The following is a 25,409-nucleotide window of genomic DNA, read 5'->3' on the forward strand; positions in this document are numbered from 1 at the left end:
TGTTGCAATGAAACAAACAAACGTCCGAAATCCCATACTATGCACTACATACTCAATATCTATTTCTCATCATACTTTTTGTGTGAATTAACAGATTAACAGTAGTATGTATCTTTTCCGGACGCACTGAGCAGTAAATTACGTCACTTTCTGAGAGCCACGTTGTCGGTTGGAGACGTGTAACCATGGTAACCCGTACCAACCTCATGTGACCAAAAACTACGGTTTGTGAGAATCAAAGTCTGAACTAATTTAAAAAATATGTTATGTCTAGCAAAGTAAAATATTAAACTTGCAGTTAAATTGAAGTGTTACAGAGCTGTCCGCCAACATCCGTTATGAACGCTGTCGTCACTACCGCATTGCATTGTGGGATATTTATGCCGCCGTAGTGTCCAGCGTTGCATACTGTAATATTTCACCGGAAACAGTATGCAATTTGCGTACTATTTGTTTCATACTAAGGTTTCGGAGATACTAAAATATCTCATATACTGTTTCAGTGACGACGGAGTATTAGGGACACATTGAGGAAAATAAATAAATATGAGATTTCGAGAATAAAGTCATAATATTGTAAAGTAGTAATTTTACGTGTTATTTTCCCGTAAACCTATGACTTTATTCTCGTATTATTACGACTTTTTTCTCGTAATGTGACTTTATTCTCATAATATTACGACTTTTTTTCTGGAATTCTCAGATTTGTTTTTCCCTCAATGTGGTCCTAATCACAATGATCAAATGTGTTGCGGCTCCAGACAGATTTTTTTGTTCTCGTTTTTGCCTAAAATGGCTCTTTTGATAGTAAAGGTTGCTGACCCCTGCTCTAAACACATCATGGCGTCTTCTCACAAAAATGTAAACAATAAAAATCAACACAAATGTTTGTTCTAAGTTCTTTTTATTTATATAACAATAATAAACATGGAAGAACATTTTGCTTTTTTACATAAAAGTCTACAAAATGGCATAAAACATGTACTTTAATTAGGTAAAGTATACATATACAAGCAATGTACTGAAAAAATAACAATTTAATACACTTTTTTTTTAAATAAGCAGAGAAACAGAATATTAACTCATAATGGCATTATCATATAGCTGCTCTTAAAACTCTGGTCCTGACACGACTTCTTGAGGTAGACTTAACCTAATCTATATTTATTCCTGGTCTATCTTCACAAACGCCTTTTACAGAAAACATGTTGATCAAAAAGACAATCATCAAAAGTATAAAAATACACTTTAAAAGGAGATTCTGACATATTTCTACAGGAGGTGGTTTGTTCAGCAGCCTGCAGCATGGTGTCTCACTGACATGTTGTTGTAGAGGTTAAATGGGTCCAATTCCTCTTTCTGTCCTCGTAGAGGGTCACTGAAGTGTCGGGAAATCACGATGGCAACAGCTTTTCTTTATTCAAAGGTCATATTTTAGGTCACATTAGACTTTAAACTAAAAAATAGTTCTGTTTTCTGTCAGGTTGTGGGTTGTTTTTAGTCAGTTTGTTTGGATTTGTGTGTGTTTTGGGGATCCCAGTTCTATCTCCAGCTCTGAATCCAGTTCTGTCTCCAGTTCTGTTTCAAGTTCTGAATCCAGTTCTGAATCCAGTTCTGTCTCCAGTTCTGTCTCCAGCTCTGAATCCAGTTCTGTCTCCAGTTCTGTTTCAAGCTCTGAATCCAGTTCTGTCTCCAGTTCTGTTTCAAGCTCTGAATCCAGTTCTGAATCCAGTTCTGTCTCCAGTTCTGTCTCCAGCTCTGAATCCAGTTCTGAATCCAGTTCTGAATCCAGTTCTGTCTCCAGTTCTGAATCCAGTTCTGAATCCAGTTCTGTCTCCAGTTCTGTTTCAAGCTCTGAATCCAGTTCTGAATCCAGTTCTGTCTCCAGTTCTGTCTCCAGTTCTGTTTCAAGCTCTGAATCCAGCTCTGAATCCAGTTCTGAATCCAGTTCTGTCTCCAGTTCTGTCTCCAGCTCTGTCTCAAGCTCTGAATCCAGTTCTGTCTCCAGTTCTGTCTCCAGCTCTGTCTCCAGTTCTGAATCCAGTTCTGTCTCCAGGTCTGTCTCCAGTTCTGAATCCAGTTCTGTCTCCAGGTCTGTCTCAAGCTCTGAATCCAGTTCTGAATCCAGTTCTGTCTCCAGTTCTGTCTCCAGGTCTGTCTCAAGCTCTGAATCCAGTTCTGAATCCAGTTCTGTCTCCAGTTCTGTCTCCAGGTCTGTCTCAAGCTCTGAATCCAGTTCTGAATCCAGTTCTGTCTCCAGCTCTGAATCCAGTTCTGTCTCTGGCTCTGGGTCACTGAAGTGTCGGGAAAACAAGACGGTCACCGCTTTTTTTTTTTTTTTTTTTTTTTTCAAAGGTCATATTTTAGGTCACATTAGACTTTAAACTAAAAAATAGTTCTGTTTTCTGTCAGGTTATTGGTTGTTTTTAGTCAGATTGTTTGGATTTGTGTGTGTTTTTGGGATCCCAGCTCTGTCTCCAGCTCTGAATCCAACTCTACATGACCGCCACCAGCATGGCCACCAGGGAGCCGATGACCACGATGATGCTGTTGTAGATGGGCCCGCTGGATGCTGCGGTGTAGTACTCCATATCTCCAGAGCCCTCTTGCTCGTAGCCGGGCCTGGATCCGTAGCCTCCACCTGCTCCGTATCGTGGGTATCCGTACCCTCCTCCATATCCTCCTATTCCTCCTAACCCCCCTCCATATCCTCCATACCCTCCGTATCCTCCACCATACCCGGGGCGGCTCAGGGCTGACCCCACCATCGCTCCTCCGAGGGCGCCTGCTGCAGCTGCCCCTGCTACTTTCCCCGCACTGGGGCCGCTGCTCTGGACCGGTCTGTAGCCGCCACCGCCGCCGCCCCAGCCTCGGCCTCCACCTCGGCTAAAGCCGCCTCCAAAACCACCACGACCACCACCACGGCGGGCCTCAGAGATGGGTAACAGCGTGGCGAGGAGCAGCAGGCAGAGGGCCCCTGTGAGGGGTACTTTCTGCAGGACAGACATTATCTTTTATCCTGTAAAATAAAAGACAAAAGAAACTTTATTAGTGGATTCGTTGCTTTTCTGTTTCTGTTAATATTAGTTTGTTGGATGCACTGATATTATCATCTGATTCTGGACGGTTCGGTTCTTCTTTACAGTGATGGAAGAAGTATTTACTTTAATTCAATCAAAGTACAAATACCACAGTACATCAAATATAATAATAATAATAATAATAATAATAATAATAATAATAATGATTTTAATCAATAAATGAATTTAATAAATAAATAAAAATACAAATAATTAATTCATAGAGCACTTTTCAAGTGTGTTTCTCAGATTTTGTAAAATAAAGACAGTCACATGACATATGCAGCATTAAAAATATAATATATAATAATAATAATAATAATAATAATAATAATAATAAATAATAAAATAATGATATAAGGATTTTAATCAATAAATGAATTTAATTAATATATACAATAAAAATAATAAATAAATAAAGTAATTACTTTAATCAATAAATCAATTTAATGAATAAATAATAATAATAATAAATGTATAGAGCACTTTTCAAGCAAGAAACACAACATGTTTCCCAGAGTTTGTTAAATAAATACAATCACAGGACATAAACAGCATTAAAAATAGGTAGAAAACAATAATCATTATAAAACTTTTAAAAAGAAGAATAAATATAGAAATTATACATAAAATGAATAAACTGTCAATAAAAAGAGTTATACAAAAAGATGCTAAGAAAGGACATCTGTAAATACTTTTAAATTTACTTTTTAAATATTGGTAAACTTTTTAAGTACTTGTAAGTAAACTAATAAGTTCTGCAAGTATGAGTGAAGTATTATCAGCAAAATATACTTAAAGTATCAAAAGTAAAAGTATTCATTATGCAACATGGTCAATTTAAGAGTGTTATATTATATGTGTATATTATAAAGCATATAATATATCTAATAATAATATGCAGCATTTGAAATGTGGTTGAGATTAAGCAAAGTTTTACTATTTTTTTTTACACTTGAGTAGTTTAATCTATGAAAATACTAAATATTTTTTAAAGTTGATCATATATTTTTAATGTGAACTCTTGATTTTCAAAGTAGCAGGTAATTATAGCTGTCAAATGAGTGTCCTGGAGTAAAAAGTACAATATTTGCTTCACAAACGCAGCAGAAAATGTAAATACTTCTACTAGGTGAATGTACTTAGTTAAAGTGATCCCTGAAGGCACACGGTGCTCATTAACAGACTGATGAGATGTTCTCATTAGCATCTCAGATGTTCTCTTTAGTCCTGCTGCGTGTTATTTTTACGTTGCTGAAAAATTAAGAGCAGTACAGATCACGGCTCTTAATCCAGCTTTGAGAAACACATCTTACACAAGCAGCGTCACTATTTAACGCTGCTGCTGACGTGGGATCAGATAGCTGTCATAATCTCTCTAATGCCCTTTCATTAGGATCTGCTGGAGGAGAGACAGTCTGGCTCTGTAGACAAGATCTGCTGCATTAATGATCACGACACTGTTAAATAAATGTTATCTCAGCGTTTAACCCTTACACCCGATTTACAGGAAGAATTAGATAAATCTTGAGGGGAGAAACTGACATGTAAGAGCAGCAGCACAACTATTTGAATGAAATAAATGCAAATAAAATAAGAAATGTCATTATAAAGCTAGATACAATATATGCATTACAATGCCTTACTATATAAAAATAAATATAAGAAAATACTGCAAATATTTGTGCAGAAGAAATCCAGTAGTACAACTCCAGCAACCATGTGTGTACTATTTATAGTATGAGTATTAATATACATAACATATTACAGTATATATTATATATGCAGAATATGTAATATGTACACTATACAGTAATAATATTTTACTATGAAATGGTGGAAAGTAACTACAGTAAGTACACATACTCTACTGTGTAGGTACTTTACTTGAATGGTTTCATTTTATACTATATATTATATATTATACTACTATACTTTTCAGAGGGAAATATTGTACTTGTTACTTCACTACATTTATTTAACAGCTATAGTTACTATTTACTTTTCAGATAGAGGTACAAATACATACAAAATATGTGATCAGTTTGGAAAATATGATGCATTATTGTAGATTAAAATACTGTTTATATATTAATACATCAATAATAATGGTGCACAATAATGCAATAATATAACTGACTGGAGCTATTATGCATCATGAGTACTTTTACTTTTCATACTTTTAATATATTTTATTGCAAATACTTACTTGTAATGGAATATTTCTATAGTGTGGTACTTCAGTAAACAATGTTAATACTTAGTATTTACTTAGTACTTCTCCCACCAGTGATTTTCCACCAGTGAGCATTATGACATAATTTGCTCTGCCGTCAAAAAAACAAAGTCTAATCCGTGTCCTCTAAAAAGATGAGTTGAGCTATAATTACACCGGGTCACTTAGTTTGACAATAATCCAGTGACTCCCAGATTACAGCTGCACTGACTCACCAAGAAGGAAGATAAAACGTCTCATTATGAATTTGGAGCAGTCTGATCTGTTTACCAGCGTATTATTGTGTCTGCTTTCCAGAGATAATTTGTCCCGATTTATTCTGCAGAGGACAAATTAAAATAACAAAGAATAAATAATAAAGATATAAAGAGAGATACGAATAAAGAGAAATTCAGTCACAAAAACAACTATGGAAAATAAGCTGTGGTGGAAGAAGTACTCAGATGCTTTACTTAAGAAAAAGTAGAAATACTATAGTCTATAAATACTCCATTATAAGTAAAAGTCCTGAATTCACAATGTTACTTAAGTAAAAGTAGAAATACTGTAGTCTATAAATACTCCACTACAAGTAAAAGTAATTTAAAATGTTACTTAATTAAGCAAAAGTAGAAATACCATGATCTATAAATATTCCATTATAAGTAAAAGTCCTGAATTCACAATGTTACTTGAGTAAAAGTAGAAATACCATAATCTATAAGTACTCTATTACAAGTAAAAGTCCTGAACTCAAAAATGTTATTTAAGTAAAAATACAGAAGTATTATCAGCAAAATGTAATTAAAGTATCTTAAGTAAAAGTACTCATTATGCAGAAAAGTTCCATTATAAAATATTATTATTCAGATTTTAGCTTATAAAGCTTTTTATTGTCGTAGTCCATCAATGTGGAGCCACTTTCAGATACTTTGTATACTACTGTGTAGATTAGTAGTATAGTACTGCATCATATCAGGTTTTTTTAATGTAAAAAGTAACTATAAGTGTCAGAAATGCAGCAGGAAATGGAACGCAAAGTACAAGTAAAGTAAATGTACTCCACCACTGAAAACATTCAAACCCGCTGAACTCAAAAGAAACATATCCATACCAGTTTATATTAAATAAACAATAATAATAATAAACAATCTCACCTGTTGAGTGGCTGTTTGTGAGTTAAAGGAAGATGACGTTCGTCTCCTGACAGTAAAAACCACGGCGTGTTCGTTCTCAGCTCAGACTCTTCTGACAGTAAGAAGTGTGTTTCGGGGCCAGCCCGTTTATCCTCCAGACAATCTCTCCGTCAGGTGGGCTGGATCACGCCGTCTCACACCTGCTCATTGGCTGGGAGGGCAGTAAGCTGCTGTAGCACCCACATCACACATAAATACCTGTCTGTGTGTGTCTAATTTTATCTGAATTATTTAACCACTTAGTGAATAAACCCTTAATGAACTCTCCCGAAGCTTCGACTAACGTTATATATCTCTCTCTTTTAAATTATACAACCAGATTTAAACATCATTATATAACACGCTGGGCGTTTCACCCACTGACCTGAAGGAGATTACAGTTATATATATAAAATTACATGCTTTTCTCAAGATAACTTTTGTTTTTATTATTAAATAACAATCATTGTACGTAAAAACCTACATTTTTCCAAGTAGTGGCATGTTAACATCTTAAAGATCATTATTTTGTAAAAGACACAATACAAAAGCAGGCAAGTCTTTTTAAAGAGTCACTAAAAATATAACATGCACACTCTCACTCTCACACTTCGTACTGTACGGCGACGATGTGTGGAGATATTGAACAGACAGGCAGACAAAAGTAAAGCGCTGTACATGTGGAGGCAAATTGTGCTGCTCTGAAATGCTCATTCATACATTTTACAACATTCTTCTGACAAAGACGATTGGTATAATTCACAGTTATGTGGATTGTTCGCTCTGGTGTCATTCTCTGTTGGATGTAAAAATAAAAAAAGAAGAAGTCCATCCGTGAATATTCTTTCATTTTTGTCCAGCCAGTCCAAAGTCCAACGCTTACCAGGGGTCATTGTGTGAAAAATTGTTCATTTTGCTGTGCTTTTTAAAATCTCAACATGACATCTTGTCGTCTTATAAGGCCAAACGTGTTGTTTCAGGATGGATTTTTTTCTTTAAAGGAATAGTTTGTGAAGCTTATTTGATTTCTTGACAAGAGTTTGATGAGAAGATTGATACCGTACAGTAAATATGAAGCAAGCAGCTGGTTAGCTTAGCTTAGCACAAAGACTGGAAACAGTGGGAAACAGCTAGCCGGACTCGATCCAAACCCACCTACCAGCACTACCAGCACCTCTAAAGCTCACTGATTAACACGTTATTTCTTGTTTGTTTAATCCGTACAAAACCTGAAGTGTCAAAAACGACAAATAACATGTCCTGACTGAGAAACAGTCCAGAGCTGCAACAATTAATCGATTAGTTGTCAACTATTAAATTAATCGCCAACTCTTTTGATAATCGATTAATCAGTTTGAAAGAAAAGTCTAAATTCTGATTTCAGCTTCTTAAATGTGAATATTTTCTGGTTTCTTTACTCCTCTATGACAGTAAACTGAATATGTTTGAGTTGTGGACAAAACAAGACATTTAAGGACGTCATCTTGGGCTTTGGGAAACACTGATCGACATTTTAAAAGACCAAACAACTAATCGACTAATCGAGAAAATAATCAGATTAATTGACAATGAAAATAATAATCAGTTGCACACACGATTATCGTGGCCAAAAGAATTCACATAATTATAGTATTGCGATAACTATGGAAAATAATTTTTTTATTTTACTTCTATCAGTCGAATTCCTCTTAAACTTTGTTTATTTTGCGTTTTGTCTCTTTTTTGACAAATTATTTACACTCAAAGTACGAGTGTAGGGCGGTGGAGAGAGTCTGTAACCATAACTGTATATATAAAATGATTTAAGAGGCACTGGATTATTTACTCAACATTAACATATGTATATTATTAACATGATGCCAATATTTCATTTTTAAATATCACGGTTATCATCAATACCGTTATATCGCGACACCACTAGTACAGATTAAAACAAATGAGAAACAACATGTTTATCAGTGATCTTTAGTGGAGTTGGTTGGTGGATTTTGTGACCTCCAGACAGAGCCAGGCTAGCTGTTCCCAATCTTTTTGCTAAGATAAGATAACCAGCTGATGTTATACAGAAAACATCTAATTCTCAGCAAGAAAATGTTTCCCAAAATGTCAAACTATTCCTTTAACTTCAATCATAAAATGTCTTTAACATTCAGTTTGAGAGTTGAGAGTTTGTCTGCAGAAAAACAACAGACTGTTGTCTCCATCAGACCACCAACAGAGAGACGGTCATAACATAAACAGATTATCTGTTCACATGCTCTATAATAATCCCTGCAGTGAACTTCTCAGCGGAGATAAAATGGAGCGGGGATGTTAAATTCCTTCAATTACTATATTTAACAAATTCTCAAACATGCGAGGGACATAAAAGGCACGCAGCTTTTGAGGGCACGACCGTCTCTTTGTGGTCTGGTCGGTTTCAACAGAAACTCTGTGGTCTGATGTTGTTCTGTTGTACTTTGTGCTTGGAGAAACCTTTTAACAGGCACTTTATTACGCTCATATTATATGATGTTTGTGCTTTAAATTGATTTTGGGTATCAGCTGGCAATCTGAAGGGCAGAGACAGAAGACAGGACTTCTCATTTTAGGCTCATTCTGCAAAATACTGCACCGCAAAAAGTTTAAAAGTACTCAAGAGTAGAGGAATGTCTTGTTTTCTGTGTGTACTGTACGTTGTGAAAAAGAGAAACTGTGATTGGGTCTGAAGACTATTGCTGAGATGGTCCCACTTAACATGCACACAATAAAGCATGTTAAAGTTTATCTGTAGGTTGATTGCTTGGATGATTTGGAGAAAAAAAAAGACGTGCCTCCATTTAGAGGCAGGAATTGAGGAGGAGCAGGATAATCGCTGAAAACACATACGTCGGTGTTGTTGTCAGCTGATTCTTGGTCACAGCTGGATGGAGGATGTGCTACTTCTGACAGTTTGATGAGCAGGTTACATACACGTTGCCCCCTCTGGAAGACAACCGAGCTGCTTCTCAATTCTACACCGCAGGTACGTATACCTGCAAGTACAAGATAGAGAAAGAATAAATGTGTGTCGGCAAAGATGCTCTTTATAATAATTAAAATGCTCTGTTTTGTGAGCTCATAACAGCTGATGAACATGTAGAAGACTGTGGTCATTATAGTAGATTATATAAACAGTATGTTCTTGTACCTTCTCGTCAGTTTCACCACCTCTCTGTCCTCCTCCTCCTTCAGTTTGGTGATGAAACTCTTCAGCACAGGCATTTCAAACTTGATATACTGCGCCACCTGGTGGAAGGGAGGAGAAATATAATGACAAAGCTCAAAAAAGAGACTAATATGAGGTAAATAACAGGATATCGGAGACACAGAGGAAAGGAGTAAGACATGTTCATATCTTTGTTACAGTGAATGTGGGGATTTACATCATATGTGACTTCTTCTACGAGGTCTTCTTCCATGAGGAAAACCTTGCAGACCTGCTCACATGGGCCCTGCATCACTCTCAGCACCAGAGGATAGTCACTTCGCTTCAGTTTCACACGCTCTGAAACATCAACACATTCACAAAGGTATCAGGTAACAGAGCAAAAATAAACAAATAATGTATATATGTGCGTTTTCATTATTAAGAATTCCTTCTCTTGACAAACCAGAAATAAACTGAGTACTTCAGACTCACCTCCACTTGTATGGACGAGGTAGAGCGCAAAATCATCTGGGCTGTTTTCAATTTTAAACTTGTTGAGGAGAACTCGAAGCACCTGAGGTGTCCTCATGCAGCTGTTGATCCGAACGTTAGTCACCGAGCCGAAAGAAGGAGTAAACACTGAAGTCTGACAAAAACAAAAACATTAAAGCGTTAATTTATTTTCCTCTATAACTTAAAGTGTGTACATTTGTGTACAGATATTCCACTGACATCACCTTATGGTTGTAGAAGTGCCCGTTGATGGAGAAGCGATGCCGTCGGATTTTCCTCTGGTCGCTCGGTGACCGCCGCTGGCCCCGTCTTAAGACGCCGGCATCGCTCTTCGTCCTGAGGAGCTGAGCGGAGCTCTCATTGTCCTCTGTCCAATCAACAATTATTATCTTAGATTATCTGTTATTATTCAGTGTCTCAACATGAAAAGAAACATTGTAGTATGTTTGTATAGTAGCTTTTTTTCTGATATATAAACTGGAAAAACAAAGTTTGGAAACTTGTGTTTGGTGGATTATTTCTCTGTTGTTACAATGCTAATGGTCTTTGTATTTTACATCGTTGGAAAGCCTGTTTATTTACCTTCGCAATGATGTCCAACTTGTAAGGATCATGCATTTGTGGGATTAGCAGCACAGCTGATTATGTGGGGAGCGCCCAAGAAAAATTTACCAAAATGCTCTGCCAATGGTAAACAGTGTATTCTCATAAGGCTACCAGGAAGCCTGCAATGACTGCCCTCCACCGTCAGGCCCGCTTGCGCTGGTGTCGACAACACAGACAATGGAACCTGAACATGTGGGGGAATGTCATGTTCAGTGATGAGTCCAGGTTCTGTCTGCCAAAGTTGGACGGCAGGGTTAAAGTATGGCGACGACGCGGAGAACGCTATGCTGATTGTTGCACCGATGGAGTAACAGCTTTTGGTGGGGGCTGTGTCATGGTGTGGGGCGGCATCTTCCTCTCTGGCAAAACAAGGCTTGTCATCATTGAAGGCCATCTCAATGCAGGGAGATATCGGGATGAGATTCTGCAGCCAGTGGCGATCCCATATCTCCACAATCTGGCACCTAACTTCATCCTCCAAGATGACAACGCTCGCCCCCACAGAGCCAGGGTTATCACAGACTACCTCCACAATGTGGGAGTAGAGAGAATGGAACGGCCTGCCAAGAGTCCACACCTCAACCCAATTCAACATGTGGGATCAGGTTGAGCGTACTGTACGTGTTAGAGTGACCAACACAACCTCGTTGGCTGACCTGCAATGAATCCTGGTTGAGGAATGGAACGCCATCCCACAGCAACGTGTGACCAGGTTGGTGACCAGCATGAGGAGGAGGTGCCAGGCTGTTGTGGCTGCGTATGGATCTTCCACCGCTACTGAGGCTCCTGACGGTGTATTAAATGAATAAAGTGTAAAATAGCCAATATGTCTTGTTTGTTCCTTGTTACTGATAGAGTTCAATCATCCAATCCACCAAACAACTCAAAACAAGAGTCAACACCAACAGGAGAATACACTGTTTACCATTGACGGAGCATTTTGGCAAATTTTTCTTGGGCGCTACCCACATAATCAGCTGTGCTGCTCATCCCACAAATGCATGATCCTTACAAGTTGGACATCATTGCGAAGGTAAATAAACAGGCTTTCCAACGATGTAAAATACAATGCCAATTATCATTGTAACAACAGAGAAATAATCAACCAAACACAAGTTTCCAAACTTTGTTTTTCCAGTATACATGAATTTTCTACCTTTTTCTACTAGTTTTTTATATGTACCTTATCAATTGTTTTTATGGTACCTTCTGGAAATGTTTATGATAGATTACCAATGGAAATATCTACTCTGTTGAACTAATTTTTTGTATCTCATAATAGAAATGTTTTTCTTTATATTGTAATATTTATATGTTGTAATATTTATATCAAGTTGCTACTTATTATTGTTGACTTGTGAAATGGAGCTGTAGTTTGGTCTGTAGTATTTTTTGCTCATCGGCACTAGATGATTTAAGGCACAGCTGATTTAAGGCACAGCTGATGTCAATCAAGCACAAAGCGAATCTGATGAAGCAACATGTGAAAACGTGTTTTTAATGTAATTTATCAATAAAATGGTGTCTATAAAAGTACCCTGGTGTGCGCTGGAATTTTGATTTTATTTCATTTACTCTGAAAAGAAACATGTCGACTTATCTTTTAACTAAGAACTTACAATACTGACTGATCCTGAGAGATAATTATGTGCTGGCATTCTTTTTTTAAAATAGGTGTTACGTTCAAATGGTGGATAATGTGGTGCTCACTTCTTTTTCTATATTATAACACCATTGTCATATGCAAACCTTGTCATCTATTTTATTTTAACTAATATAAATTATACAGTATACTCCTTTACGGGTTGAAAAAACCCCTCTAATACAACTCTGGACAAACTAAAAATAAGGCTTTAATTCCTTCCTCACGCACCATTTAGGAGATGAGAGGTTTCCACCCAGCAGTGATGGGATGTTTATATAAAGCAGCTGAAGGTTAATTAGAGATTTGGTCCACAGTGTTTTTTTTAAAGCCAAGTTAATTTGATCTTAATGACGTAATGCAATGTCTCTTTTTATGTCTTGGGAACTGATGAGTCAACACAAATAAAACAAATGAAAAAGTATTATTTATTAATTTGGTTGTTTTGGGATTAATGTATGATGTTGACCACTGGATCCTTATTAAAGCCAAAGGGAGTGATATACAGTTTGTTACCATATTTATAACATCAGTAAAGCCACTAACCGTCTGCCTGTTCCTCCATCACACCGTTGTCTTCTGGTTGGTTGTCAGGCGGCGTCACTTCCACTGTGGGCGGGCTCTGCTCTGTCATCTGTTGACCATCTGTGCTGTTGGGGGAACTTCAGAAAGGAAATAAGAGAGAGACGAAGAGACTGTAAACATAAATCAACTGTTATTACATTTAATGATATTGGCTATAGATGAAAAACACTTTAGAAAAAAGTGAGGGGTGGTTGCAGTAAGTCATAATGTCAACAGTGTAAGACTTTAACTTTGGAGTAACAACGTCACCATAGCAGACACTGATACTGAGGTGAGTCTTTTTATTAGATTTCCTGCCAAGCAGCAGCATTTTGTTAACCACTTATACACCACATAATGTATGTACGTCACAACCTTGTTGGTCAGTTTCATCTTGTGACAGATGTTCCTCTTTGTTCATGTAGTTTTTCGGTATTCTGTGAGAGTTTTTCCTTTGATATTTAAAGTAATTTTGCTTTATTTATGGACTGATGTATCAGTAATATCAGCATGGATTATTAGGCCTCTTTGTTTGAAAGGTTGTCTGTATGTTGCTTTGAAAACTCACAGTATCAAAACCTGATAGCCCGACCTGTTTTGTTGCTGCTGATTGGTATAGAGCTGCAACGATTAGTCGACTAATCGATTAGTTGATCGACAGAAAAATTATCGGCAAATATTTTGATAATTTATTAATCGTTAAAGTAATTTTTCATGCAAAAATGGCATAAAATGCTGTTTTCAGCCTCTCAAATATGGAAATTTCCTGCTGTTCTTTGTTTTATATAATATTAAACTGAAAACTTTGGGTTTTGGACAAAATAAGACATTTAAAGACATCACCTTGGACTTGGAAAATTGTATTTTACACTGTATAATGAACCTTTTTAGATGATTAATCTAGAAAATAATCAGCAGCTTAAACGATAATGAAAATAAACCTTAGTTGCATCCCTAAACTGGTATCCAACCTAAGGAAAATAAACGTTACAGCTGTGGTTTTAAAGGTGATTTAGTTACTTCAAAGTTAATGTCCGTTTTCATGAAGTGTTGATGTTGTTTGGTCTATTTCCTGCAAGTTATTTTATCTCTAAATGTCAGCTGCATGCCTGTGAGCTCTGTTATCCCTGGAACTTCTTCTGAAGAATGAGATTACAGAGCTGAAAATGGGGCTTCAAGCCTATTGACACAAATTGATCTGTGGTAGCTTGGGGCAAAATCCAAAACTGAGCCAAAGAGGTGTGGGTTAAAAGGTTACCTTTTGTCTATGGACTATGGCCAAAAAGAATTTAGCAAACTGTGCAAATCAATTATTTAATTTAACGTAATTTTTCACCAGACAAACTAGACATAATCTATATCTGCCCCCCGCTGACCTGCTGCGTATCAGCGTTTCCGGTCAGCAAGGTGTAACTGGATCCGTCTGGACCTCTTACCCTTGACTGTCCAGATTGCAACCCGAGTGCCAGGACGTTGAGGAGGGGGGCGGTCGGATCCGCTCGTGGTCATCCTGCATCTGAAGCCTGATTGGTCGCCGCAGGCCCCAGAAGATATTGAGCAAGCCCTCAACGATCAGCTCGCCCTCTTCCTGTTGGGAGAGAGGAGCTGTGGTCAATATACACACTCCCACACACACACTCCCACACACATATATATATAAAGAAACACACACAATGGACCGTTATTACCCCTTTGGGATACAGATTATAATGGGTAGGGTATATTAAATTACAAATGACTGAGAGAGAAAGTAAAAAGGGCGACAGGAAGGCAGACAGACAGACGGCGGAGTGGTGAAGAGTGCTTCTGTTGAAAAGGAGGATAAAACATTAAAATAAGAGTAAACACACCTCTCTGTGTCTGAGCTGCAGATTCTGTCCTTCATAGTAGAGGTTGTACGTCTTCAGATGTGAGAGGACTGTTGCCCTGGAGACAGAGATGTTGAATCACTGAGCAGGAAATGCTGTTTAAAAGGAGCATGCTGCTGATTTCACTGATATTTTTAGTCCACTAATGCATCATGTGTAGTTCACATTACATTTTACAAAGCACCTACTGTGGTTAGATTGATTTCCTGCTGTCCAGACTTTGATATTAATTAATTACAGTGTGAAAATCTACTTATAGAGACTTGAGATATGCTAGAAAAGGGTAATTCTGAATCCTGATTTGAAGGTTATATGTTGAATTAGCTTTTTGATGAGGAGATTTTAGTTTTGGTGAGATTTCAAGACAGAGAACACTGTATCCTTTATAGCAGGACATTTCTGTTTCCGTGATTTGGTGATCATCTTGTTTGCGTTATAGTCTCTTGCCAGCCTCTATGGGATAATTATACACACTAAAAATCACGGGGTCAAAATGGACAGAGTTTGGGTCAATATCATACCGACACTACGTTACTACTTTACCCAGCACCTATGGGTTGTTTTGAACCAGCATTAGACACAAAACTGCAAAGGATACACATTATTATTATCAGTAACATATTGTGACTATAGATCATAACAATTTACAACTATACAATATTTTAGTTTGGGTAAGTAGCTAAATTGTACTACAAAAACACAACTAACACCTGGTCAAAACAATTCCTGGGTAAAGTTAACCCAGTATTAAGGCCCTGACACACCAAGCCAACGGTCGGCCGTCGGACAGTTTGGGGCCGTCAGTGAGCGTCTGTCGGCCTAGAACGATGTTTGGCTTCCCTCCATGTTGCTGGCGCCTGGAGCCCGCTGCTCACCGAGCGGTGAGGGTCATCTGGCGGACATTTGCTGGCGGGTGCACGGAGGAAAGCCAAACATCGTTCATTTGCACATTTCCATGTACCACCCACACTGCGGGTTGAAAATCGGCAAAGTTTCCCTTTAAATCAAGTACTTATATGTTACACACTTAAATCAATCAATAAATGTATGTGTGCTTGTCAGTAAAGTATGCACAAGTTTGCAAATAGATCATGATTTAACACACATACCAAAGGCTAATAGGCTGGAGATATAATTGCTTTTAACCAGGCGCTTGTGTTGCATACGCCCTGCATTAATTTCTGACTACGTACACAACCAACTCTCAAAACAGATGCAGGGTACACGAGGGAGTGTCATGCGAACGCGAATGCGTAATTAAAAGCAAGCATATCTGCGGCTATAAAGGTTCAATAGACTGTTATATTCAGCAGTTTGTATATGTGTGTATAGTGTACAGCGAGGTATTGAATCCTTACTTCCTGATGAACTTGTTCTCTCCAATCTGAACCCCGTACTCTGTATCATCCATTCTCAGTCAGCATGAGAGGAGCTAAGAAACAAAGAAGCAAACACAGAGTGTTAATACATTTTCTCTCTCTGTCTCATGACTCCTCATGACCAGCAGCAAGACATGAAGACAAGAAGCCTGGAGAGGAGGAGAGTGATTGCAGGAAGAGGAGGAGGAGGAGGAGGTAAAGCTCCACATAGTAAACAATAAAAGCAGATCATATCTAGTTTCCTGTCAATGTATTTCCTTCAAGAGAACTCATAGTTAACAGTTAAACCGCCACTAAACAAATCAAACATTTGGTGTGTGATGGAGTGAGACAGCTGCTCTCTTTCTCCTCTTTCCTACAATATATCTTTTCTTTCCTGTCACCCCTTTAATTCTCTCCTCATGTCTTTGCCTCTCTGCACGCACGCAGCTGTTTTAAATGGCACTCAGCCATCACCCCGTAGAGTTTTCCTTCCCTCTTTGCTGAACGTTTGTGTATATTTGTCGTTGTGCATCAGCAGAGGACAGGCAGGACAGAAGCCCCCGGAAACAAGATGAACAGGTGGAGGACACATGTGCCACCACCCGCACAGCCAAATCATTTCAGCTGCTTAAACATTTATCTTTGAGAAAGCCATCATTTATCTATCATACTTGAATCTATACACACAATACATGAATCCTTAAAATGAAATCAATAGGACATAAAGGTGAAGAATTGAAGACGTGTTTCACAGCTCATCCAAGAGGACTCATCTCAAACTCTAGAAACATGAGTCAGTTTATTTCCTTGAATTAATCTTCTTTTCTCCTACATTTCATGCTTTTACACAAAAACAAACAGTCTTTGTTTGTGTGTTTAAATGGTCGTTTAGTTTAGCTCCTAAAATACAAATAATTAAAAAGATTTGTGGAACATCTTTCAGCTGTAAAGTTTCTTTTTCTTAGGTTGGATAAACATTAGCAGCAACTAAACAGTTTTTGATACTGTGAGATTTCAAAGCAACATACAGACAACCTCTCAAACAAAGAGCTCCAAAGAGGCCAAATGATCCATGCTGATATTGCTGATACATAAGTCTAAAAATAAAGCAAAATTACTCCTCTGAGACCCGCTGCAACAGGCTCAGTCTTAGAGCTAAAATGAAGGTATCTGGTATCACATGAAACTAGAAAATCTAAGGAATCGATTGGGATCAATAATGTTAGCTTGTCAGGAAGAACACTATATAATGCTCCAAAGTTACGCTAAATTTTGTCGAGGAAAAATTGGCATGGCCATTTTCAAAGGGGTCCCTTGACCTCTGACCTCTGACCTCTAGATATGGGGGAAAAAAAACTCTGAGATGAACAGAGTGAAAACTGTGTCTTATTAGATAAAACAGATGTTGACAAACTGCATAATTTGCAGTTGAAAAAAAGTAATATATCACAACATATCTCTATCCCTATACTCAGAGAGACATGCCTGCCAACTAAATGCGGTATAAATGTCAGTTATAAGACCAGAAGAGCTCTTACCGTAGTGAAGACTGTGTGATCTTGTTGAGTCACCAGAAATAGAGGGAGCTGCAGATGTAGAGAGAGAGCGAGAGAGAGAAATGTTAAGGCAGGTATTAGTAGCTTTGTCACTCAGGTGTCGGTTTCAAACGCCTTTTCTTGCGAGTGTGACAGCGAGCAGACGAGCAAGAAGTGGGGGCGTTTAAAGGAAGTGCTCCCCTTCCGTTAAATCACTTCCTCCTTTGCTCAGTCAGTCACACAGGAAGCTGACACTAGCCCTGACACGGCCTAAAACTTCCTCAATTCAAGCAGCTCGTATGAGTTATCATGCACACCCAAACAAAGAGTTGTTTAAACACACAAACGAGCCCGGGTAGAAAGACTGATAGTACTCACACATCTAGATCTGACACATACCTGAACATTATAGTGTAAACAAAGATATTCAGACAGGCGGTGTAATGTAGCAGCTTTAAACACACCGCGCTGATAAATAAACTGAGCCTGTCAATCTCTGAAAGAGATGTGTTCAGTTATTGTGGACAAATTAAATATTAAACAGCAATCAGCCCAGCCCCCTGCCAAGGCCTATCAATATTTCAGCACCTATATTAGCCCTGTCAAGCGCTCAAAAGCTCAACCATTCAGCTACACAATAGAAATCATTAGTCTTTAATACCGCGGTCGTGGTCAAGGGCAGTTGTGCTCGTAGACTCATTAGCGGGTGATGCCAGCGGTTGGAGACAGACATGTGACAGGCTGTCAAACCAAGACAATGTTGTAATTGTGTGTCACAAGAACGACGTGAACTTTAAGTCAACTAACTTGTCATCTGATAACGAAATCGATCGTTCCCTGACGTTACCTCAGGAAATAAAGATCAAATCAGACATTTAACCTTTAAAGCTGCTGCTGCTGGAGCATCATTCACTGCTGTAATAAATGTGTTTAGTGTTTGCAGAAAAACAGACTTGTTTGGGCTTGATGAAAGTGTATTTTTGACTTTGTCCAAAGGGGATTTTACTTGTTTTCTTCAGCTCAAGACCACATGACAGAGCTGGGAGGTATTTCAGTGAAATACTGATGTTGTGATATGAAACTAGATATTGTCTAGGGGTTTGCATTTATTGCAATATTGTGACAAAGCTTCATCTTTCCCTGGCTGCAAAGGCTACATTACAGTAGAGCTGCAACGATTAATCGATTAGTTGTCAACTATTAAATGAATCGACAACTATTTTGATAATTGATTAATCACTTTGAGTAATTTTTTAAGAAAATAAAGTAAAAATTCAGTTAAATGTTATTCAAACAGAAGCAGCTATAAAAGAAATGTGTGGTAAAAACTCAGGAGCTATCTGACAAAAGAAAAAGCAAGCAAGACTATGAATCTGACCAAACATTTGACATCAATACAAAAAAAGTATTGATTTTCAATAATACCCAGTTCCAGGAACATAACCAGAATTTTAGAAATACTGAGGTCATGAGTCAAAATTCCTTCAATGCTACCCCTCTTTCCCAAACACCAAAAATAAAATCTGTTCTAGGGCTGCAACTAACGATTATTTTACATTGTTGATTAATCTGTTGATTATTTTCTCAATTAATCTAAAACTTGTTTGGTCTATAAAATGTCAGAAAATGGTGATCAGTGTTTTTTTTGATTATCAAAATAGTTGGAGATTAATTTAATAGTTGACAACTAACTTGCAGCTCTGAAATGGTCTTTATTATTTATACAGTTAACTTTTCTTTTAAATTATTTGTATTATTTTCCAATATCAATGTTTAAATGCTGTTGTTGTCTGGTGGAGACACACTGAATCATTCTGTTGGCCTGAAAGGACTCAAATTGAATATATATTGAGTCTAAAAAGAATGAAATTAGCCTGAACTGGAATTACCGCCTCTCGGTTGTGTGCCTTCAAAATGTCATAACTTCATCAATGTTGTCCAATTAGATATTTGTACCCAAACAGTTCCAGACCAGTGATAGCTGTTCATCCGTTATAACCAGAGGAGCTCGTCTCTGTGGAAATTATCTGTGTGACATTTAGACTGCAGAAAGCTTTTTATTTTGAAGCCAACAGCAGCATATGAATGCAGACGGACTGACCTACAGCTGACCCAGTCCTGTTCCAGATCTTCTCCAAATGTAGACTTCATCATTGAGTCCCTGAATCCTCCTGTGCCTCATCAGCCAATCCTCAGCCTCCATCTTTCTCTATATCTTTATGTCTCATCTGCTCAGTTGTTTTATTAAAATGTTTCTGATAAGGGAATTGTTTCCTCTCTGCTGTCTGGACTGTTTTTCTCATTCAGCTGTCTCCTCTGTCTCCTTCGTGATTCCCTTGTGAATAACCATCCACAATGCTATTAAAACTCATGACCACAACTTCCTGACCCCCCCCTCTCCTCCTCTCTCCCTCTCTGTTTCATTGACACACATGCTGGCTTGTTTTCTGCCCTCTTGCCCTGCTGCCTCTGAACGTCCTCTGTCAAAGACTTTGGCTGAAATGGATGATGAATAGCTCGAAACCTCCTCCGGTCCACCCCTAACTCCAGCCTCCACATTAGTACTGCTCTGCCTCTCTATTGTCACCATTGTCATAGCAACAACGAAAACATCTGAGCTCCAGAAACCAGAAATAGTGTGTGTGTGTGTGTCTCCTGCTCCTCATTATGCGTACTGGGGTTGTCAAGAAAGCGTTGCAAGAATCTAAATATGGCTTCCAGACTCTCCAGATCAAGCTGAAACTATTCGTGCCTCTTTGTTGACTGCAGAGCTGCAGCGATTAGAAAGAAGAAATCTGTCTGCAGCTATTTTATTAATCGATTAATCATCATTCCAGTTATGTTTCCAAGCCAAAAACTGCAAAAATATTAACTGGTTCCAGCTTTTTAAACGTGAGGTTTCATAGTCTTCTATGATGGTAAACTGATTATCTTCAGGTTTGGGCTGTTTGGTCGGACAAAACAAGACATTTTAAGATGTCACCATGAGCTTTTTTTTGCTATCGATTGCAGCCTTAGTTGACTGGATACTACAGCTGCAATGGTTAATCGATTAGTTGTCAACTATTATATTAATTGTCAACTATTTTGATAAATCAATTAATCTGTTTTAGTAATCTTTTAAGAAAAAAGTAGTTTTTAATTCTCTGATTCCAGCTTCTTAAATGTGAATATTTTCTGGTTTCTTTCCTCCTCTATGACAGTAAACTGAATATCTTTGAGTTGTGGACAAAACAAGACATTTGAGGACGTCATCTTGGGCTTAGCCACCAGATTTGACTGTTATCAGGCCATTAAATAGGCGTTATCAGTCGCTATAAGCACCACAGATGTGGGTCAATAGGGGCCTACTACGTTGTAGAAGTGAAAGTGAAACTTAAAAGCAACACGTTCTAACATGTTGTAAAACTGAATGAAACGTCCCGTTTTGAACACAAATTGGGGTTTAGGCAGCAAAACTATAAATTCTTTAGGTTTAGGCAATACAACTACAACTTCTTCAGGTTTAGGCAACACAACTTCACATCTTTAGGTTTAGGCAACAAAACTACAACTTCTTTAGGTTTAGGCAACAAAACTACAACTTCTCTTCTATAGGTTTAGGCAACAAAACTACAACTTCACTTCTTTAGGTTTAGGCAACAAAACTACAACTTCACTTGATAAAACCTACTAATGGGTGTAGTAGGCCCCTATTGACCCACATTTATGGGGTTTATAACGACTGATAAGTCTAATCGTCTGACTTTGGGAAACACTGATCCACATTTCTTAGAATTTTCTAACATTTTATATACCAAACAACTAATTGAGTAATCGAGAAAATAATCAACAGATTAATCGACAATTGAAATAACCGTTAGTTGCAGCCCAACTGGATACTTCATTAAAGATTGATAGTTTATCAGGTCCTATAACTAAACCTAATGCAGTCTAGTAGGCTACAAACATCCTTTAATGTTCAGTTTATGACCTAAGGGTGTTAATTCAACTTTATGATCATTTGGGGGGCTGTAGCTTGTGGTGCTGTTGAATTGTTTTTAATACTTTGTCCTCCACCCCAATGCAGGTAGACAACATATCAGAAACTACCATACAGTTGGATCAACACCTCTCTAAGAACACAAAAACTGAGCATTATAAACTTCATTATGGCAGAGCTGTTGTATTAAACTGCATTACTGTTGGCTAGTTAAGTGTCCTCAGCAAACTGGCAGCTGTGTAGGCTACTAAAGCCAGAACATTATTCACTTTCTGTCTAGCCAGCCTTCTATGAGCTGAGAGGAATCTTAACTATCTATTGCTTGCTAGGCAACAGAACTACAACTTCTTTAGATTTAGTCAACAAAACTACAACTTCTTTAGATTTAGGCAACAAAACTACAACTTCACTTATTTAGGATTAGGCAACAAAACTACAACTTCACTTGATAAAACCTACTAGTGGGTGTAGTAGGCCCCTATTGACCCACATCTATGGGGCTTATAGTGACTGCCTATTTAATAGTCTGACAACAGTCTGATCGTCTGGCTTTGGGAAACAGTGATCCACATTTTTTACCATTTTCTAACATTTTCTAGACCAAACAACTAATCGATTAATCAAGAAAATAATCGACAGATTAATCGACAATTAAAATAACCGCTAGTTGCAGCCCTACTGGATACTTCATTAAAGATTGATAGTTTATCAGGTACTATAACTAAAACTAATGCAGTCTAGTGGGCTACAAACATCCTTTAATGTTCAGTTTATGACCTAAGGGTGTTAATTCAACTTTATGATCATTTTGGAGGCTGTAGCTTGTGGCGCTGTTGTATTGTTTTTAATATTTTGTCCCCCCCCCAATGCAGGTAGACAACATATCAGAAACTACCATTTACAGTTGGATCAACACCTCTCTAAAAAACACAATAACTGAGCATTATAAGCTTGATTATGGCAGAACTGCTTTATTAAACTGCATTACTGTTAGCTAGTTAAGTGTCCTTAGTAAACTGGCAGCTGTGTAGGCTACATAAGCCAGAACAATATTCACTTTCTGTCTAGCCAGCCTTCTATGAGCTGAGAGGAGGTTTAGGCAACAAAACTACAACTTCACTTCTTTAGGTACAGGCAACAAAACTACAACTTCACTTCTTTAGGTTTATGCAACAAAACTACAACAAAACTATAACTTCACTTGATAAAACCTACTAATAGGTGAAGTAGGCCCCTATTGACCCACAGCTATGCGGCTTATAGCGACTGATATTGCCTATTTAATGGCCTGATAACAGTCTAATCCTCTGGCTTTGGGAAACACTGATCCACATTTCTCACCATTTTCTGACATTTTATAGACCAAACAATTAATTGATTAATCGAGAAAATAATCGGCAATTGAAATAACCGTTAGTCCAGCCCAACTGGATACTTCATTAAAGATTGATAGTTTATCAGGTCCTATAACTAAACCTAATGCAGTCTAGTAGGCTACAAACATCCTTTAATGTTCAGTTTATGACCCAAGGGTGTTAATTCAACTTTATGATCATTTTGGAGGCTGTAGCTTGTGGTGCTGTTGTATCGTTTTTAATATTTTGTCCTCCACCCCAATGCTGGTAGACAACATATCAGAAACTACCATATACAGTTGGATCAACACCTCTCTAAAAACACAAAAACTGAGCATTATAAGCTTCATTATGGCAGAGCTGTTGTATTAAACTGCATTACTGTTAGCTAGTTAAGTGTCCTTAGTAAACTGGCAGCTGTGTAGGCTCCATAAGCCAGAACAATATTCACTTTCTGTCCAGCCAGCGTTCTATGAGCTGAGAGGAGGTTTAGGCTACAACTTCTTTAGGTTTAGGCAACAGAACTAGAACTTCACTTCTTTGGGTTTAGGCAACACAACTACAACTTCTTTAAGTTCAGGCAACAAAACTACAACTTCACTTCTTTAGGTTTAGGCAACAAAACTATAACTTCACTTGATAAAACCTACTAATAGGTGTAGTAGGCCCCTATTGACCCACATCTATGGGGCTTATAGCGACTGATATCGCCTATTTAATGGCCTGATAACAGTGTAATCGTCTGGCTTTGGGAAACACTGATCGAAATTTCTCACCAATTTCTAACATTTTAAAGATCAAACACTTAATCGAGAAAATAATCGATCGACAATTGAAATAACGGTAGTTGCAGCCCTAGTGGATACTTCATTAAAGATTGATAGTTTATCAGGTCCTATAACTAAAACTAATGCAGTCTAGTAGCCTAAAAACATCCTTTCATGTTCAGTTTATGACCTAAGGGTGTTAATTCAACTTTATGATCATTTTGGAGGCTGTAGCTTGTGGTGCCTCCACCCCAATGCAGGTAGACAACATATCAGAAACTACAATACAGTTGGATCAACACCTCTCTAAAAACACAGAAACTGAGCATTATAAGCTTCATTATTGCAGAGCTGTTGTATTAAACTGCACTGGTTAAGTGTCCTCAGTGAACTGGCAGCTGTGTAGGCTACATAACATTATTCACTTTCTGTCTAGCCAGCCTTCTATGAGCTGAGAGGAATCTTAACTATCTATTGCTTGTTATGTAACCTGCTCTACTAACACACAGCTGTATGAACACTCCCTGCTACAACAGACCCCAAAAATGGGATAAAAATCATAATTTTCTGCTCAACATTTAGGCTAAAGTGTTGGGTGTGATTTAAATACACCACTCACGCCTCACAGTCGAGGTTTTAAAGCCCACACATGTGTCGCCTGTGCTTTAATTAAATAAATAAATGTCGCTGTTTTGGATTTAATGTTGTCAGAACATTTCTAAGTCTTCTTTTTGGTAAAAACAAATCAAGCTATCAAACCACAACCCAAACCAACGGACAGCATCACGACCAGCAGCTACACCGACGCTTCTGTCTGATTCCTGCCGACTTTAGGAGACATATCTCGGCTTACCAAACCCGGTGGACGTCGTGGTTCTTTTCCACCGTTACTGTCCGTTACTGTCCTTTAACGGTTAAAACTCCAACGGTCCAACTCGCTCGAGCTCCAGCCGTTGGAAACAATCACTGAGGGGGGCGCGTGCATCCAGCAGCAGCAGCGGGAGGAGGAGGAGGAGAGCGCGAGACGAGAGGTCCATCTGCTGTGGAGGAGCTGGAGCTCGCGGCACAGCAGCGTCAGGGGGGCTCCGGGCTGGGAGCCAATCAGAGCGCGAGCCTGACGCCCCCTTTGTTCGCGCTGCGTGGCGGTGATGAATGAAAACACGAAAACAATGGGAGAGCCGCGCATGCGCACAACGGTCAGTCCGGTCATTAATATTCAGTAGAAACACTTTAAATGTGAATAAATCTAAAACTGATTTTTAAACGCCCCAAGTCAAACTCTGTATAAAAATAAAAATTATAATAATAACTAACAACAATAAATAGATAAATGTTGAGTAGGCTATTGAGATAGTAAGTAAAAAAACATTTTCTGTCATAAATCAAAATTTGATTGTTATAATTATGGCTTAGTATTTCATAATTCAGATTTATATAATATAATTGGGATTTTTTGATTAAAAAAAATATAGATATATATATATATTTTGACAGCTCGGTTTTGACTTGCTATGTCATAGTTTTGAACCGAATATTTTTAATTTTGTCATTTCTAGCAATTCTTTTTTTTTCTACGA

The 25,409-nt window shown here is 37.9% G+C and overlaps 1 protein-coding gene across 2 annotated transcripts; it reads right to left on the bottom strand.

Annotated features, from left to right (window-relative positions):
- Positions 1-6,893: 6,893 nt before the first annotated feature.
- Positions 6,894-24,907, bottom strand: rassf2b (Ras association domain family member 2b). Of its 2 annotated transcripts, XR_012594342.1 has the most exons (12): positions 24,686-24,907; positions 17,732-17,779; positions 16,191-16,264; positions 14,815-14,890; positions 14,401-14,552; positions 12,947-13,062; positions 10,377-10,519; positions 10,132-10,285; positions 9,875-9,996; positions 9,640-9,737; positions 7,645-9,484; positions 6,894-7,554 (listed from the first exon to the last, which is right to left on the bottom strand). XR_012594342.1 is itself a non-coding variant. In XM_074639365.1 (11 exons), the coding sequence occupies exons 3-11, from the start codon at positions 16,241-16,243 to the stop codon at positions 9,415-9,417; spliced, it is 984 nt and encodes a 327-aa protein (XP_074495466.1). In that variant the 5' UTR covers positions 16,244-16,264; positions 17,732-17,779; positions 24,686-24,907; the 3' UTR covers positions 6,894-9,414. The 2 variants fall into 2 exon arrangements, 1 of the variants encoding a protein (XP_074495466.1); XM_074639365.1 differs by having other exon boundaries at positions 6,894-9,484.
- Between the last annotated feature and the right edge of the window lie 502 nt (positions 24,908-25,409).

This window comes from Sebastes fasciatus, chromosome 6 (genome assembly GCF_043250625.1).
Source record: "Sebastes fasciatus isolate fSebFas1 chromosome 6, fSebFas1.pri, whole genome shotgun sequence".
NCBI lineage: Eukaryota > Metazoa > Chordata > Actinopteri > Perciformes > Sebastidae > Sebastes > Sebastes fasciatus.